Here is a 19,700-nt window from a genome sequence, read left to right as displayed (position 1 = left end):
TACCATTTAAAACAGCCTCTTCAAACAGGAACTGTTGTTATTATGTTATTATGTGAATACATTTTATATGTTTTTGTTATATTTGACATGATGGTGTTTTGTGCTTAAACTCACCAGTTTAATGTCCAGAGCATGTCCTGTTAATATATAGGGAAAAAGGGTGCCTCACATCAAGTTGCCCTGTGGGACAGTTGTCTAATGGTTTGTTCTGTCATTGGAAGATCATGAGTTCAAATCCCTATGATGGCACATGAAGAAAAAAAAAGCTCAATATCAAAGGCCCCTAATAAATATCAATATTATCAGCCAACCAATGTATTGATCTAGCCCTGCCATCAGGTGGTGTCAGCGTGAATTCTGACACCACATTGGTGTGTATGTAAATCACACCAAATTTGATGTCACTTTCTCAGTGTTTCTCCAGGTATCATGCAAGGTGACAGACTCTGATATTGTGAACTGTGGCTCCAGAAATAGAAGAAACAAACAGAAAAGACCCCCAGACACACACACACACACACACACACACACACTCAGTATTCACACATTCACACTATTCGCACACAGAGCCCTGAGAGAAAAGGCCTAAAACAGCAGCGGCTTTTCTTCTTTCTTCACAGCTTCATACACACACACACACACACACACACACACACACACACACACAAAGTAGGAGACATTTTCCCCTCCTTATTTTACAGTTTAGTCTCTGCCACCCGCAGTATACTGTATTTAGCAACTGTGAAACAATTTCATCAGCCTTGCAGCCCCCATCCCCTGTACAATTCTTTCTAAATGGATCATCAGTGGGCTGTTTAATAATACGACCATTATTGGGCTCTCATATGATCATGATGTTCTCCAGAGCCCTCAGTTACAAAGTGGAGCTTGTCGTTTCATACTGTCATGCTTATTTGATCAAGCCTTATCATAGCTGCGATTGTTTATTTACATGACGATATGAAAGTCGCGTACGCTTTCATTCTGGTTTACTCAAATGTCACTTGTAATCTCCATCGCTGATCAGGATGTCTTTGCCTGAAGACAGACAGGAAAGGCTTCATTTTACAAACAGTCAGAAAACATGAGTGTCCTCTATTGAGGAGAAACTGAAAACAGGCAACTGCTCTGGCAGAACTGCTGAAATTTTTGAAATGTGAAAAAAGTGTTAGTGTCTTCATCAGCAGCAAAGATTGTGTGTATCACTCTTTGTGTATGAGGTGCTGAAAATGGCTGAGGCCTTGTTGTAAACAGTGGCACAGGCTGCTGTTTCTAAGCAGAGATAACGGAGGCCGCACTCCTCCAGGGATTTGCAGAATGCTGGAGCACATAAACAAGCAGGAGAGAGAGAGAGGAGGCAAGGGAGGCCAGCCCCTGAGGAAGACAATAGATATACTCATTAGTAGTCTATATGCAGTCGGACAGTCTGAGGCAAGTGCGTGTCCACATTTGTAAAGAAAAATATGCAATGTGTGGGTATGTGTGTGTCTTTTGGTGCAACATCAGTATTAAGCTGAACCTAACTAGAAAGGTTATTACTATACTAATACTGACATTACTATCAGTATTCGTATGAACACATCAGATCAGATTATACATGCACAGCTCAAGATTGACACAATTTAATTGGGAAGAATGTAGTGTTAATAATGGGTGCTCTCAAGAGCCAGACTCAACCCCAGTCTCTTGCAGGCAGACTGAGTGACTTAACTACTCTGCTATAAAGCCAGTTATAAATAACTACTAGAACAACTAGAACTATTAAAAAAAACTACTGTTTTTAACTAACTGTAATAATGCTTCAAATGTGATGACTATTCTCAACCCCCATCCACTGTGATAAAGCCAACCTGCATCACCATAAGGAACTATTGTATTTTTTTGCTTTTTGTGAGCCTATGTAGAACATTGACAGTTGCTGCTATGAAACAGAGGTACGTTGTGATCTGATTTGCCTAGGACACATTATCACAAAAAAGGCAGAACAAGGCTGAAGTAAGACTAGCTCTGGTACAGCTTGTCAACTAACTAGGCTAACGACATTAACAGATGTTAGCTACATTGAGAAACAATGAACAAATATTTCTCTGACAAACATATATGTTGGCACTTCATTAGCTGTCTGAAGAGGCGGACTCCGTTGCTCATCCAGCTCAAAAACCTGCCGATTTCCCCTGGCTATTTTTGAGCAATAAGGCATGTTTTTTAAATGTATTCCTCTATGTGCTGCCAAATTTTTTTGCTGATGTTTTTTAGCCTCTTAATATTAGTGCTGTTGCCTCAGCATGCACATCACTAGAACATTAGTGTGTAATAAAACAAATTGGTATAATAAATTACCACATTTGTATTAAGACTATAAGCAAAAATAGAACGAGAAACATGGATTTCGTATCTGGCTCATATGGACACATGTAAACTCCAAACATGTAGAAATACTACATAAATCAATGCTAGAATCAGTTTATCTGAACGATCCCTTTGACGTCTGTGCAGAAGTGTTTCTCTTTGTGACTCTGACTGTTTGTGACAAATCATGAAGGTTCACCTATCTCACCCTCTCATTTGCTCTTATTCCTCTGTGCAGAGAGGTGGCACAAATCGATCAGTTCCTGCAGGAGACGGCGGCGCGGGAGGCCAGCGCGAAAGTGCGCCTGCAGCAGTTCATCGAGGAGCTCCTGGACAGAGCCGACCGCGCTGAGAAACAGCTCCAGATCATCAGCAGCTGTGGAACAACACCAAACGGCAGCCTGGGCTGCTGCAGCCTGCAGGGCTCCAAAGCCAATGGACGACAGGTATTCAAAATGGTTCTACACCCATGACAACAACAACAACAACATTTTTAGGTATACACCAATAGTGGACGATTGCAGAGCGTCACAAATAACACTTATTTGTGTAGTTATAAGTGCTGTATAATTGATAAAATAATGATATTTTAGCATTGTAGCCTAGCATTACCAGCGTCACCTGAGTAAAACATTTGTCAGAAATCTACAAATCTGCAGAATTCCTAACTCAAAACTCACAGAATGTACCTTCATATCAGTGAGGTGTATAAACAAAACGAGCAACTGCAAGTTTTCAGATGAATGGCTTACCAACCCAAATTTACCAGTTATTATGAAATGGACCAATGAATCCACAAAAAAATCTGGAAAATTTGGTATGGAAAAAGTTAGGGTCGGAGTCAGATCCGGAGCCTGCTATATTCAGATAAAGATCACTCTACTTAGTTATTTGAGATGATTCATCAAACTTGTCGTGCCTCCATGCTTTAACAGCCTCTTATAACAGATTTAACTTGTTTTGAACACTAAAACAGAGAAATGAATACCGATATAACCAGTATTCAAATTCTTCAGGTCTGCCCTAGAAAAAGTATGGAATTCTAAACTATAAAATGCGTTGGCACTCAGAGACACAGAGGGAGAGAGAAAGAGAGAGAGAGAGAGAGAGAAAGATAGAAAATAAGTGTGACATGGTGATGATTTGTTCTGCTAGTTGTCTGTGCTCATTTAAACCTCACTGGATGTAACAGTGATTATAATGACCCATATTTAGAGCATTTGTTTAAAAGCAGTCTTAGTTTCAGTGATTACTTGGGGTAATTTTTTCAGGAGTGTTATCCATCCATGTCGTGGGTAAATCAGGCAGGCGAGCAAGCAAGGATAGCTCCCAAGATACACACAAACCACAGAGGCAGACGTGTGGCAGATCTGCAATTTTCTCATTAATTTGTACAGAGCCTGCACATCCAATCGCAATGAGAGCATTTGAAATATTCATTCAGGGTGTAGATGGGAATGCACTGAGCTGTGAGCATCAGAATTAATCGAGGACGGAGCGGGGTCTCGTCCTCTGGGCATAACAGCACTGCATTCTCTCCCCTGGTTTCTCACATGGCTGGGCTCTAACAAACAAATATATATTCACTATCATATTGAAATCTCCATTTTAATCATTATTTTATTATTTGTATTATTACATTATTTGAAAATATCTGCTTCCCTTTACATCTTAAAATATTTCGTGGCAGTAGGGCTAATAGAAATGGTCCAAAATAACATCAAGAACATTGTGTTGCTTCCCTTATGAAGTTGTCTTTTAGAGATAGAAGGTTTATTATGACAGTGCCAGTATAGTATAAAGCCCTATTTGAGATGGATTAATATTGCTGGGTGGCATGGTTCTAGCACTACTAATCTGGAACATATCAACTTGAGTCAGTGGCCACTTGACTTTGTCATCACTCTACATGGTGATCAGGTAAATGTATGGAATTTTGCAAAATTCTTGTTTTGGGCAAATTATTTACAGTAGCCTCTTTCTGCAGGGCACCCTGTGGCCATTCCACCGTTGACTTATGTATTTTTAATCAATATGATAATTTTTTCCATGTAACTCTTATGAGATTAAAAAGGACTATGTTATTATTATAAGATCTTATATGCTGATAGCGAGCAGGGAGGGGTGAGAAGCCCCCTGCTCCACCAAAATGGCTGTGCCAAGATAAAAATGGGCCGCATAACTGCAATTTTCTTCGTGTTAAACATTTGTGAACTACTGCCACAATAAAGACAGAATGTATACTCAGTACAACACTTTTATGAATGTTGACTTGCTTGCTCATGTACAAAGACAAAAAATTGTAAATCATACATTTCCGTCAATATATATTCCGTCAATGTTATTGAAGAAAAAAATAGTTCAACTGAGGGACCTCCAAAGCAGGCAAAAAAACAATTTATGGCTATTATGTAAAGAGTCTAAATAGACATCAGTAATGTGCTCTGTACATGTGTGCTGGTTTGGGAGTCTCCGATTGATCAGAAGTCTCTCAGTGGGCCAATCTCAAAAAATAATTTTGTAGAATGGAAAATATATGAGCCGAATGTCTGGCTTGAGAAGCCTAACAAATTATCCAAGTGGTCGCCAGAACTTCACGGCACTTTACAATAATAATAATAATAATGAATGTCTGACATCAGCAGAAAACAGCAACCCATATGAAAGTTTTACTAGTTACCTACAAAAACAAAAAGAAGAAAAAAAATTGCTGTTTGCAGAACATTTTCAAAAGAAGTTTCTTGTGGGTGGGTCATCAGCTAAAATGTTCAAAACCACACATCTTAATATACAGATATATGGAGAGAATGAAAACCTAACTAGTGCAAAGGCAGTGACCACTCTTTTGCTCCACTCCCAATAACAGGAACATTAAAAGAAGGCTTCTTATTAAGGCAGAGATCTGCCCTTGCTGCTTAGTAAACAACAAGCTTGTTAGCCAAAGACATGATGTAGTCAGACTCATTTCATTTTAATGCCTGTAGGCAGCTTTCCAGTTAAACATTTTCATTTTTTCCAATAGAAATCTGGGTTAGGATGAAGTGCTGAGAAGTGCAACATAGATCATTTTTTTATGGCTGGATATGTTATGTAAAGATTTAAAGAAAAAGAAACTTACCAATTGTAATACTGAATCAGTATTGGCCTAAAAAGCCTGATGAGAGCAAGCTTAGTGCTTGTGAATGTGAATGTGCCCACACACACTGGCTCTCTAGGGACCGCCCCAAGACACACTGTAAGGTAACACCCAGCACCCACGCACCATAGTGCAGGGACATCTCAGTCCACCTTCAGTCAGTGGGCAGGGCTTTTGTTCAGCCAGTTCTATGGCAAAGTGCAACAGTGACTCACAATGACAGCACAACCAAATACAGGCTGTGCTCCCAAATGTGAGCCCATGGCCTATATTCCCCTTGCCCACCGTTAAGTCTGCATTCATGATGTCAGGAGAAGGGCACACTATATCAGGAGCAAACTGAGATTTGGAACAGAGCCTAAGTAGAGCACAGGAAGAAGGTAGGGAGGGTGAGGAGGCTGAACGATAATGTGTGTGAGAGAGAGAAAGACAAAAGCAGACAGAATGACTGAGAATGACAAACTGAGGATATGTGGATGACTGAGTTTTGGCTACTCCATGTTTTCTGCATTAGCACAAGGGCACTTTAATTGAGCCAGGACCAGCATGGAACCATCTAGTGCATATTTAAAGAGATATTACCTTCATAAATCTTTCATTTTATTCAAAGTAGATCAGCATTGCTATTTTCTCATGCTGAGATTATTTAAACTACAGCAAGAGAGAAAGGGGCAAAAAGAATGAGAGGGATGCAGTGTTACAATAACCTAGCTTTAGAGTTGTAAACAGTTATTCTGTGGCTTAACGTGGCAGTCAACAGGAATACAGGACTGAATTGCCTTCACATTACACACAGAGGGAGCAGCTGGGTATCTCTTTGTACCTTTTTTGTACCCCTCTTTGAACACTGCCACATACCTCAGTACTTTCAGAAAGAGGCATAACTGACATCATGGTGATGTGGCTGGGCTGGGGAGTTAGTATGACAAATCTCATGAACTGTTTTGTAGGCTGTGCTTTCAAAAGATATTCCCTTAGTTGGAGGTGGTAGAGAGTGTGAACATATCTGTCCAAAATCTCACTGATTGTTTGTGGTTGGTTTCACAAATGCCAGACTTGGTTTCTGTGAATGCCACAGGATATGATATACATCACTGATATACTCAAACCATTCAGTGACCCCTATTTACCCTGTTAATGGGGACAATGTTATCATAGAGGAAAGCACTCCCATCAAGATAGAATTGTTTAAACATTGGATAAAAGGTGATCAGTCAGAATACCTTCGTATTGATTTCCAGTGACCCTTCTCTCTAAGGGAAATGCCCCCAAAGCATAAGAGAGACACTGGACCCCCTCAGTAAAAAGGTCTAAGCATTCCGGCTTGTACTGTTGTCTCAGTGTACGCCACATATGCACTCGTCCACTTTTGGAGAATATGGTGGCGATGCAGCTGACCAAACCACTTTTTTTCTACATCTCTGTAGATGAGTGCCTACATTTTTTTTCCCTCATATGTCTAATTGTCTTTGGTCGATGGGTTTATTCACTGCAGCCCTTCTAGAATATGCCTTTCTTTGTATTTGTGGATGGACTGTTCTTGCTGACACAGTCTGATCACTATTGCATTGACATTCTCAGTAACTTGAGGAGCAGTTTTTCTTCTGTTTTTCCTTACATTATCGCGCTAACGCATGGGCATTACGGTCACTGCATGTGCGTTTTCCACCATAATTTCCATACCTGTTTGCTGAATCTTTCCTGTAGATCTAAATGAAGATGTTACTTTAGTCACTGTCGTACTAAAGGACTAGCCAGTTGAGCAGTCTTTGTGACTGAAGCTGCCATCCCTGTCCCGATATGGAAACCCTCTTTTAAAGTCTGATCTTTTTCTCTTGCAGTGTTGATTCAAAAGGTCAGCTGGGCCTGCTAAGCACTTTTTGTACATGTTACAGAGCCTGGTAGGATGTTAACTGCTTAATTGGATCATGCAATACACCTGTATGTGCACTTGTTATACATCTCAAATAATTTATTCAGGTTTTTCTTTTGTCACTCATCTGTATTTCGTGATATTATAAATCTTTAAAAATCGCAGTAGAATTGTAGCATAACTGAAATACTCAGTTAGGCTGTGGGGCCTCCAGACAGCCCCTCCAATACACTACATCTATCTAAACTAAGGGCCACCTAGCATTGACAAGCAGCTTATAGTTGGAGGAGAACTTTCAGAGATTAAAGAGAAAAACCTACCTTTCTTTTTTGCCAGTAAAATATGGTCATTAGTGTCCTAATAGGCTGCACAACTGGCAGTGTGAGTCCCAGGACTGGAACTTTGTTGTTTGTCTTGAGTGACAAGCCAAGATTTTTGAGTCTAAGTGTTCATGCTAAAAAAAAAATGTGAATGTGTTCATCATTCTTGGCATGAGTGGTTTGCAATCCTGTTTTCTCCTTCTCTTTCTCTCTCCAGCCTCTATCCTGTAAGATCAGTTCAGATGTTTGTGTTTTATTATATTATTGCCTCCTTTCCTACTGTTTATATTTAGCATCAATGCACAGTGAATGTCTTTTCATCTGGATTCCTTTTGCTGGGAGGTGTTTATAATGCTGAATTTTTCTTGTTGGTATTAAATCAGTGTGAGCATTCAGCATCTGACATCGCCTCCCAAAATCAGCAGTAATTCAAGGCGGTTTAAAGAGACATTTACTACGGTATTCTTGAATACAAGATTTCATAAATGTTTGCATTTTTTAGGGTTCAATTAGTGACCAAGAAAATAGATGGTTTGATTGGAGGTCAAAGAGCTAAGTGCTCTCAAACTGAACTTTATTCTGTGTCTATGTCTCTCTCACACATTTTTCTTTCTCTCCAACCTTCTATTTTCTCTGTCTCTGATGCAGAGGAACTCCAGTATCTCTGGATCAAGGGGCATGTACCAAGTGTCTGATCGGCGCTCCTCCCCCAGCACTGGGTATGTTTCTTTTGAGCTAATGTACACTCTGGTTTACATTTTGCTTTATCACTATTTTAACACATTTTGGGTCAGGCTACTAGGACAAAAGCATATCTCTGACCTTGATTGTGTAATTGGAACACATCTTTGTGTTAAACTCGGGTATGTTACAAAAAGTTTTGAGATTTTGAGTTTTGAAAGAGATTTTTTGGAAATATACAAGTGTTTGTTCCCACCAAGCACCTGTAATGAGGGAGAGGTAGTTGAATATGAGCCTGCATGCACTTTATTTAGGCTACTCTGTTATGCACTGGCTTCTTTAGCAAGCAACCTCATAAACCCAGCAGACAAAACAATTCGCAAAACCATCCATTTTCAAGAACAGCAGTCCAGACTACGGATGTGCATTCTGACTAAAGCTACAGTAAACCCACACTGCTGCCTTGCTGTTTTCTTTGCAAGAGTGGAGAAAAATCAGGCGAGTATAGGCAGTTCTGATGTGAGGTAGCCTTGGAGGGAACGTAAAGTTTGGTGAACAACTTTCAACAAATCACTGTTGACTGTGGAACAGTTCCTGCATTAGGTTTATTTCAGAATGAGACCACAGCTCACCCTCTTGCTTTCTACTGACTCACACTTCCAAGGCTTAAAAAATCACAATGTTAAAGTTCAGCTGGATGAATGTGCCATAATGTGAAACTAATAGCTGCAGGAAGTGAATTCCCACTGAACACCATTTTTAATGTTTGGTTAGGCCTTTTTTCTGCTGGGATCAAAGTAGCTTTGCAGGTTGCTTGAGTCTTAAAAGTGAATAAGTTCTCTGACCTCCCATGATGGAGCATAATTGCCCATTCACCATGAATACACCTAATACAGACTGGCTACGTCAGAACCACAAGAACCAGAACAACTAGGGAAGAAAGATTGCAAAGAAACAGCCACTTAGAACTGCAGTGATGTATGTGACGTAGCAAAAAGCCAGAAGAAACAGTGGAGAATATATAGCAGTCTTAAATGAGCCCACTGACAAACATCAGGTGTGTTTGATTTTGAGGCGGTGGAGCCAGTGCCTCAAAGAACCAGTCAGAACCTTAAGATCAATCAAGAATGTCCTGGAGGCTCCTACAGCAGAACCTCTGTGGCAGTGCCACTACACTTTCATGGTCTTGCTTCCCTTCTTTGCTAATGAGACAAGCTAACCCAGGGGTGCTCAATCTATCACACCTGGCTGTAATATTCAGGTCCCTGGAGGCCTTGATTACCAGGGCTACGTTCAGCCCTGACAAAACATAGAAAAACGATTAATTAAACAGAAACGGTAGTGTGTTAAACATTGTTGTGTTACACAAGTGTTGCAACTGAGAAGGCTATTCTTGATATTCCTTTTGAAGAATTTTCAGAGCCTGACAAAATGGATTTAGATACATGTTTATATGTCAAAATGCATTTTCTAACAGTCAATGCTTACACAAGCTACAGCAGCTGCATTTGTACAGGAATCCATAGTGTGCACTGCCTTTTTTGTATAGCTGTGTTTATATACATGTCACTGCTGATTGGGTAACACCTCTGACACACACGCCAAAGGAGAGAAAACGTACCTCAAAGCCCATTGCACACCGTTTCAATGAAACGTCTTTCAACCCAGAAACAGTAGCAAAACGCTGCACAACGGTTTGATATTGAATGTACCCCTGGATCAGGTGTGTAAGATTTGGGTTGATGGTAAACTCTGGTGGTAGATCTCCAGGACCAGGATTGGGCACTTTTGAGCTAACCCCGATGAGTTAAGTAGAACTGGAATGAGATAGAATAAAGCAGTGGTGGACAGTGGCAAAGTACATGTACACCAAGTACTTTTATAAAGTATTTATATTTTTTAAGACTTTTACTTTCACTCCAGTACATTTCACAGCAAAAGGTCCTACTTCTTACAACATACTGTGATTAGATTTTCAACAGTATGTAAAAGAATATAATGAACTTCTACCAAACCATTCATACTGCACCTTTCAATAAATCCCTCCCCTGAATACTGAATGTCCTTTATTAGCTTAGTGGCTGTACCTACACACACAACATTCTGAATGTAGATTCTCCATTAAAAGGAAAATTAGTAGTCCAGGAATAGACTTAACCCCAAGGTCCAGTTTCGCAGACCCATATTAAGCCTAAACCTAGACTAAAGAGAGTTTCCAATGGTAATTCTCCATTATGACTTATACGTAAACCTAATCTAACCTAATTTAAGATAAATCCATGTCTAGGTAACCATATGCTTTATGCCTAGTCCTAGACTAATGATTGTTATCGTCGTTGAGCATATAACTCTCTCCAAGTCTAGGTTTGATTTGTGTTCAGAATGTCGTGGATTAAAATTTGTTAATGATTTCTCATGTACAGGTTGATTCTAGAGGGGTAAAGAGGTGGTTCACCGAAAAATAGAATTTACAGAATTTTCTCCTTAGCTCAAACATAGTTGATCGGCCGAGGTATCTTTAGTAAGTATCGTTCGCTTCTTTAGTTTTACTACAAGGCTAATGTAGGTAACAGGTAATGCAAGCTGTGGATGTTACTGCAAGGAAAAAATGTGGATGACATAGTGTCGGGGTTTCCTCACTTAGACTTCCACTGCTTGTTAGCTATGTTAGTCTGCTAGCTTCTGTACAAAACTGACCACACGGGGCATATAGAGAAAATTAATAATAAAATCTATTATTTATTATGTGTAAAATCTATTATTTAGTGAGGCACTTCTTTAAAGGATAATGCTGGTCTTTTTTTCAGTATTTTTCTGCTCTTAGTCACCTCCGATGTAAAACATTTGACTAGCGATTGTTCCAAAGTCCTTATAGGAAAGCGTGTCTACTCAACGGCTATCTAAGCGATGCTCCTGGGCAGTTATTTCCAGTCATACAAGACCAGGCTCCTGTTTTTCTATCTAAACACATGCATGCACAAGCACAAATATACACAACTCTATCATGTAGAGTGTGCTTGATTTGATTATGTCCATGTATCAGGATCTGCACACAAGGTAAAAGAAACTAAATGGGCTTGCTCCTCACAGACACAACCACAACACTGCACAATATTTTTGTATAAAAAGCTGGAATTAGGGAGAGACTGTATGAAATCACTTCTCTCTAATCACAGGCAATTCAGGGTAATTTCAGAGTGAATTACCTCTCTAATCAAAGGTGATTCACTCTAAAGTGCACTGAAGACATAACCTAAAGAATCATGATTTTTGGTTATCCTCATTTTGCAAAAGAAAAGTGCTTTCAAATGCTCAGAAAGTGTGTTTAGCAAGCACTAAAACCCCACACTCATAATTATTCTGGTGGGTTTATGCCCAGGATGCATTTTAATTAGCAAATTTGGGCCAGCTGGAATTCCATGGTTTTAGTCACCCAGACAACATCAAATAAGATCGAACATTTAAATTTGGTCTCATGCCGTGAACAATCGGAAATAGAATTATTAAGGTCTGCCGAACCCATTATCAAACGAATGTTGTACTGAATGGTTATTTTTCATTCAATTCAGATTCAAAGTCTTTGTGAGTATGATTTTGCTGTCCGAATCAGAAGGAACATTATGATAACATAATGCATGAGTGATAACAAATGACAGATGCTAGAGATAATAGCCTGATATGCTATTACATACAGCATAGCCAGTTTAATTGCATCATAGATCGATCACTCATATCTTTGTTATTCAATCTTGTTGACTTACTATGAGCCTAGTTCACCCACACAATGTCCCTCTGTCGTCACATCATAGATATAATGAGTGTATTTTTTTGCACTGGGATATACATAGAATGTCATCATCTTTATGTAATATTGCAAAACATACATGAGTGACTGCTCTTTTAAGTGACTGGCACGGGACTTCATCTGCTTGATCTGTATTTGAGTGTTGGACTCAAGAGAGTGTGGGTTAATCATATTCTGGTATCCCCAAAGTTGATGTCACTTAAGCCTCAGAGATTTCCCTCTGTTAGATCTTTAAGCCTGAGTGAAAAATGGCTATTTTTGCCTTTTAATCTACTGTCTTTCTTTAATAGCATCATTTGTCAGTGCTGTCATTGCATGGCAAGTAACAAACTATAATTTTGTGCAAGCAAACATAGAAATGGGATGTACTTTACACTTTCCTGGCTTTTTATTGTTACTCTGATGTAAGGTTTCGCCATATGGACATAAAATGCGATGTTTGATAAAGTTGTTGGATTTTACAAAGACAATATGAGAAGCGCTAAACTATGGTTAAAACAGTATGCCTTTGATTCTGATGGGTGACCGTTCATGCGTTTTTTGGCTGTGAAAATAAAAAGCAAATAGCAAAAAATACAAAGCTACAAAAGCGTCATTCACTATTGTGCAAAGTGGAAAATAAAAAAAATGAAACAGCTGCAAGCACAATTTGTATGTATCATACAGCTGTTAGAAAACCAGTCAGAATTCCTTGGACCGCATTTTATTTTCTACAGGCTTACAAAAATGAATGAATATATATTTTATTCTCTAAAAGCTCATTGTTGTAATGCTTTATTTTATAAAAGATTGTTGTGACAATAGATGTGTGCCTAAAGAAAGCTCCAATTACACCTGCTGATCTGTTTTACCATGAACAATGTAGACACACATCTTCTACTCTGGTGATAGCCTCGTGGGGCCAGACATAATCTTGTAAATATCTGGGGCTAACTTCTTAAACTTTATATATGCACACCTTCCCCAAAATCCACCCCTAATTCCTCTAGTCCATGTTCTCACAATGTCCAGAGTATAATAATTAACACACACACACACTTTCTAAGCCGCTTATCCTTCTGGGTCACAGGGGGAGCTGGAGCCTATCACAGCGGTCAGTGGGCGGCAGGCAGGAAACACCCTGGACAGATCGCAAGTCCAATAATTAACACAATACAATACAATATATTTAGATGACGGAACAGAACTTTTCTCATATGCTAGCATACATTACAACCATGGGCTAACGACGATGTTGATGAGCGCACCATCACCCTATGCATTCACAAGGTGTTGGATTGGTTTAGAAGTTTAACACTCTGTTTGTTCCTGCCATAATAAGCCTACACTCCAACTCACATTCGGCCCAAAATTTCGAATGGTTTTTCAAAGACATTCTCATTGCTCGATCACGTCTGGCCCTGGGAGGCCTCTCTGGGCAGATTTTAATGAGTTGAAGGCGACAAAAACAAAATCTGAACGTATTGCTGACGACATGTTAGGTAAGGTAGGGTTAATCGGTTGTTTTGTTGGCTCCATGAACTACTTAATAATTCATTAATATGTGTCATTCAAGATAATTAATTCTGTAATGCTTGCACATGAAGTAGTATTAATAGGCTGTTTTTGCCACCAGTATGGAGCCAGCAGTGACATTGTTGATGTTATTGTAAAATCAGAGAGCACAGTGGAGAAGAGAAGCTATTGAATAGCGCTGTAATTGCTGCATTAGCAGTGTGTTAATGCCGTCCTCCAAGAGGGTGTAATTTAGTACGGAGGTCCCCAAAGGGGATTTACTTGTGACTGGTAACAGCTGGGATGATGCAGCTTCTGTTTGGAGACACGGTGAGTGTGTTTTCATAGCCCTGCAAACGTCCACTCACGCGTCACATCTGCACCTCCATAACAACACAGTAAAGGTCAGTGAGCTGGCAAAGCTGTTGAGAGTTGACAGCAGCTCCTGTGTTTGTGTACGTGTGTGAGAACGAGACAGAGTATTAAAGTGTGCATAAAGTGCAAGAATGTGTTGCCATGGTACCCAGTGGACATTTGTAATATTTACTCGTGGGCAGTTCTAATTTTTCCTCATGCGCTTGCTTGAAGCAGTCACTGTCGGCAGTCACAGTAGCCTGTCCACTTCAGCCAGGTCCCTTTAAGTCTGAGAGAGCGGCCACAAACTGTAATGTCTAAAGAGTGACTAAGTGTCTGGCTGGAATCCCCAGTGGAAATTCTGTCCCAGCTAAAGCCCTGGAGGAGAACATTCTTTTCCCACAATGCCTTGCAGCAGCCTCAACTATCTGTGTTAGTAGACTTTAACTCTTAACTTTGACCTGAGAGCAGTGAGAGATACTGGACCTGAATCAGTGCAGCTGCTGGAGGCAGACTGACAGAACAGTCGAAAGGTTTTTTATATGAAAAACATCAGCCAAGAGTGGGTTGCATCTAGTCAGCTGAAGGAAAGAACTCCTTCATTTAGCCCTCAGGAATTTTCCTGCACTCACTGAAAAGGTTTTATAAGCATGCAGTGTTTCGCATTTGCACTCAAAACCTGACGTGAGGCACAGTGTTCAAGATTGTTGCACACTGTTGTATCTGAGGAAGAGTACATGCAGATTCAAGGATACAAACAGAGGATCATAACACAGCAATTGAGAAAACTGAAAAACCTACCAGAAGACAGGATAGTCTGGCAAACCACTACCCATATGGTCATTAGGAGCCAGAAACGACTTGATGGCACTCAATAATAATAAACTAAGCTCTATTAGCATGTAGCGTAGGACTGTGAGAGTTAACAGATAACTCATTTACTGTTGGTTTTGAAAAAGTTGTTCATTTATTGATTTAGCTATTCATTAAAAATGGTTCCTGCACATGAACATAACTACCACCACAACTTTTACTGGACTGTGCTATTTCATACACCATCAATGTATTTACTCCTGTGTCCACTTCAGTGTTAGGGATCATCTCAAAATTACAATATGAAAAAATTGCTATTATTATTATTATTGTTATTATTATTATTATTATTATTATTAAAGTTTTGAACACTAATGTATCCATGGGCATCCCTTTCATAGGGCATCTGGCCGGGTGAAGTCGGTGTCTCAGGGCTCGGCAGTAGGCTACGACAGTGACAGTGTAGACCTGCATGCTCTGGAGGGCAGCCTGGAGGCACAGTACTACCATGCACAGTGCCGCCTCGGAGAGTCTGGGGCTTACGAGCGGGCCCCTTCGTCTGGCGGGGCTCCCCGCAACTGGGGGCTCCGCAAGCAGGCCATCCAGAACTGGCAGCGGCGGCCCTACCGCAATAGCACAGAAGGCGAAGAGGGCGATGTGTCTGATGTGGGCTCCCGTACCACCGAGTCGGAGGCGGAACTCTGGGAGCAGGAGAGGAGGGCGTCCGCTGACAGCCAGCAGCACGGAGGCCACCGCGGAGGATACCGGCTAGGCACAGGTATGTTGTTCTGTACTTTAGGTTGGTCTGTGACCGATGGATGTAAACTCCAATATAATACCATGTGTCCGAATAACCTTTGGAATAAAAAGAGCCCCACAGATTCACCACCATGTTTCACAGTGGGGATGAGGTACTTTTCTGCATAGCTATCTTTGTGTCCACGCTAAACTCACCGCTGGTGTTTCTTACCTCTTTTTTGGTCCCATCTGACCATAGAACATGTCCCACTGAAGGTTTCAGTAATGTTTGACAAACTGTAAGAGCTTGGGTTTGTTGGTTCTTGACAGCAGAGGCTTTCTTCTGGCAAACCCACCAAACAACTTGTGGTTATATAGGTACTGTTGGGTTGTGGTTTGGGAGACTTCTGACCACAAGACCTAACTGTGTTTACAATCCAGATTATTTTATCTGAGGTATGTTTTGTTGTAGTCTAGTATTTATTGTACATGAACGCTTCAGCTAAGAGTGTTCTGTGTCATGTTTCCGTAAAAAAACATCAATTATTCCAACAATCTTTTTTTTTTTCATCTACTAGTCAAACCAGGGAATAACATGAAGGGATGCTTGTTTTTCACAATACAGTCTGCCAACGTATTTTTATCATTTGGTCCCACTGACCCACCTCTAGATTTATTAGACTTTGATCATCCAAATTGCAGGTGTGTCACAGGGACTTTACTAATCCAATACTTGGACCATTCAGTGGCCAAAATGTGAAATGTTGTGGCCTGGGTCACAGGATAATAGGGAGTGTTCCACTGAAAGATGTGAAACATCCTGTTTGCTGTCATCCATCTGCCACTATAATGTAAATGCACTTCCAACAGCACATAAGTGCAGCATTACACACACTGCAAAAAGTCATGAGATGCACAGTATCTTGCCAGAAGGGCAGTGACCCACACATTTTCAGTCATATAGTTACCCAAGCAATTACACAACTGATATGAAGTCATTATGCATCAAGTAGTTACACAACTGTTAGCATGTTGTAGGTTGTGTCCAGTGTCCCTCTGTTGCTATAGCCAACAGCTGGTAGACCCCACAGGTCACGACTGGAAATAGGGGCTGGGGTCTGTCTCCGTACTCCCGCTGTAGAGTTCACACAACAGTGCAGGACACAGGCCGGGGAAACTAGGTCAATATGAGAGCAGCTACTGCTGGAGCACTCCAGAGAACAGCCAGGGCCAGAGTCACAGAGGGATGAGTAACGAGCACAGCAGCCCACTCACTGACTGCAGATCAGCCAGAGGCAGCAACCACAGAGAGGATGAGTAATGGCCAGACGGCCACAAACTCTCTTACAAATGAATTGTGGAATGCAAGCTACCATTAGTGCATACAGTGCATACAGTGGAAGACGTTTGAATGAGTACAAATGAATGCGTTATCCATTTGCTTGCACTTAATCATTCCTCTCATGTGCTGTCATCATTACTGTTCTTTTCCATTGAGTTGTATTAGGTGACAGAAGTGGCACTGTTAGCTCTACTGCTGTACTGCGACTAACAATTCACAAATCTGACAGCACCCAGCAGTCCTTCTTTGCCCTCCCTCCCTCTCTCTCCCTCTCTCTCTATCTTTTTCTCTCTCTCCTATTAGTAAAGACACTGCTGTGCTAGAAAAAGTCATCTCCCTCCTGCCTGTGTGCTGTGTTCTTATTTTCAGTATGCATGAGGGAGTCGCATGATTACTCCCACTCAGTCTCCAATGCAATAAACAACTAATGTTTTTCAGCTGCACCTGCAGTTCCCTGATTTCATCAGTGCAGCCAGACTCTCTGACACTGCAGTGGTATGTCTACAACGGAGACCTGCTGGGATTGTGCATTCAGTTCATAAAATAGAGAACAGGGAGTTACGTGAACACAGCTGTGATTGGAACCGGCTAAAGCTTAATATCTTGGTATTTTCAGAGCAGTATTACATGAGAAATGATCACAGAATGAGCCCTTTTTAATATGGATATATGTAAATGAGGCTTTTGACCAATCACAGTGTCCTTTGTTGAGTGCTGTGAGCATCTGGACCAGTAGCATTTCCAGATAAGTGTTTTTCTAGGTGTTTTGATGAATCAAGGTATTCATAGAATGTGTTTTGCTTGGTCCAATAACTGATAATGTAGAATATTGTGTTAATTTAAATATTCTGCAGATTCTAAGCCGCATATCCTCCTGGGTTGCAAGGGGGTGCTGGAGCCTATCTCAGTGATCATAGCTGGATCAAGCTGTTTAAGAAGATGAAGATTACATAAATTATCATTTTTTTCGCTCTTTTGTGATGTTTTTATTGAAGGCCTAATGATGACAGTGTTTTTGGCTTAATATTATCATTGTGCTTGTTATATTTAAAAAAGTACTCAAGTGCTCTTACTTCATTGTTGAATTTTGGTTTGGTTTAAAATCTTGAAATGTTCAATGAATGGAAAATCATCCAATCATGCTTCCCCTATGATATCTAGTCAGATACAACCAAGGGTGCCCTCCTATTGGTTAGGTCTAAGGGAGCTGAACAGAAGGCTTAATGCATCAGATTAACCACTAACATATGGCATGACAGTGGAATCAGCCAGTCATGCTTTGATTTCCAAGGGGTGGGACGAACTTTGTAATAAAAAACATCATTAGATACGTCACTGACTGCGAGTGCATGTGGTAGCCTGACCTGCATTTGAGTCAGATGTTAGAAATGGAAAACAGCAGCAGATCTTTGCCAGTGCTATTTACTGAGTCAGTGTAAGACTGCTATAAGGTCATATATATGTTAATATGCCTGTTACAAGCTTCAAATTAAACATGAAATGTCTTTTGCAAGCTTCAAATAATTTTTTCCTCATTTTTGTGCAAGTTCTGGCCTTTACGGTCCAGACTGAAGGCCTAGCTCTAACAGTCACGGTTTGCCACTGAATGATAGGCTGTGTAAACAGAGCATGACCAACTAATAAACTACGTACATACATAGTTTGAACACCACTTGGAGAGATTTTCAGTCTGGCAGAGCATAATGGGGAACATGCAAATGAAACAAAAACTCAGGGGATCTGCAGGGTACATGAGATCTGCTGTCTGGTAGAGAGTAAAATGGACAAGCTTAACCCAAAAAAGGGTGCCAGTACATTGTTTTTGCCTGTCAGTTGTTTTGACATACCCTCTTCTAGGGACCACATCCAGTTTAGCATACCATATGATGTATCCTAGAATGTGCTTGTAAACAGGAAGTATTCTCACCCTTGTTCTGTGTTGTGCACAGATGGCATGAAATTCTGTTAGCATGTAGTTCTCTGTGTTCATTTGGTTGGAAATCAAAATATTGCAAACTGGTGTCTAACAAAGTATCAAATAATATTAGAGGCTGGCACAGATGATAATTATGTGGCAATTATATTATCATTATTGACACTGAATGCTATAGGGATAAGGCTCTGTAACGCTCACATGTGTAAACTGAATTTGGATCACAATTATTTCATTTATCATCATAATTCTGCAGATGAGAATTGTTTGTCTAAGTACAAGCCTGAAAAGAACTATAGTAAATTATTTATACAGCACTGTCTTTGGTCATACCACATTATTCATTCACCACTGCTTTTGTAATATATCCCAAAGCATATCGAAATCACTGTGTAGCAGTGTCATCACAGAGCTAGTATTCTGACCAAGACTGTGATGTGAGTAAATATTGACCATGCTGGAATCTGTTCAGAATGAACTACTACAAGATGATGCTACCGTCCCACTTCAGGAAACAAGTAATATGTCAAGCTTACAGCAACTTCAGAAGATCTAAAAGAAGCATTGATCATCCTGATGGGGGCTTCAACACAATAGCTTACACTGTGGATTCATCCATCTCATCTACTTTGCCGTCCTCTAGTGGCCTCCTTATCGTTTTTTTAGTTCCTCTCTCTACCGTAGGAGGCCAGGCTTTATTTATACTGTGCCTCCGTTACAGAAATTCCCCCACACGTTAGGCGTTCTAAATTTAATCATTACTTCAGACTTCGCCCTCTCATGTAGAGCTGATCAATTTAAAGAAACCATTTATTTCCATGTATTATATTACACAGCAATGTTTTAGACCTTTCTAATGTCT

The 19,700-nt window shown here is 40.3% G+C and overlaps 1 protein-coding gene across 1 annotated transcript in view; it reads left to right on the top strand.

The window, feature by feature from the left end:
* The window catches only part of fbxo41 (F-box protein 41), a 71,403-nt gene that overhangs the window by 38,507 nt on the left and 13,196 nt on the right, over positions 1–19,700 (top strand). The window contains exons 3-5 of the mRNA XM_036583123.1: positions 2,588–2,795; positions 8,327–8,397; positions 15,227–15,603. Of these exons, the coding sequence (XP_036439016.1) occupies positions 2,588–2,795; positions 8,327–8,397; positions 15,227–15,603 (656 nt within the window). The remainder of the gene's footprint in view (positions 1–2,587; positions 2,796–8,326; positions 8,398–15,226; positions 15,604–19,700) is intronic.

Source organism: Colossoma macropomum, unplaced genomic scaffold (genome assembly GCF_904425465.1).
Source record: "Colossoma macropomum unplaced genomic scaffold, Colossoma_macropomum, whole genome shotgun sequence".
Lineage (NCBI taxonomy): Eukaryota > Metazoa > Chordata > Actinopteri > Characiformes > Serrasalmidae > Colossoma > Colossoma macropomum.
This window is presented reverse-complemented; position numbering and strand designations above follow the sequence as displayed.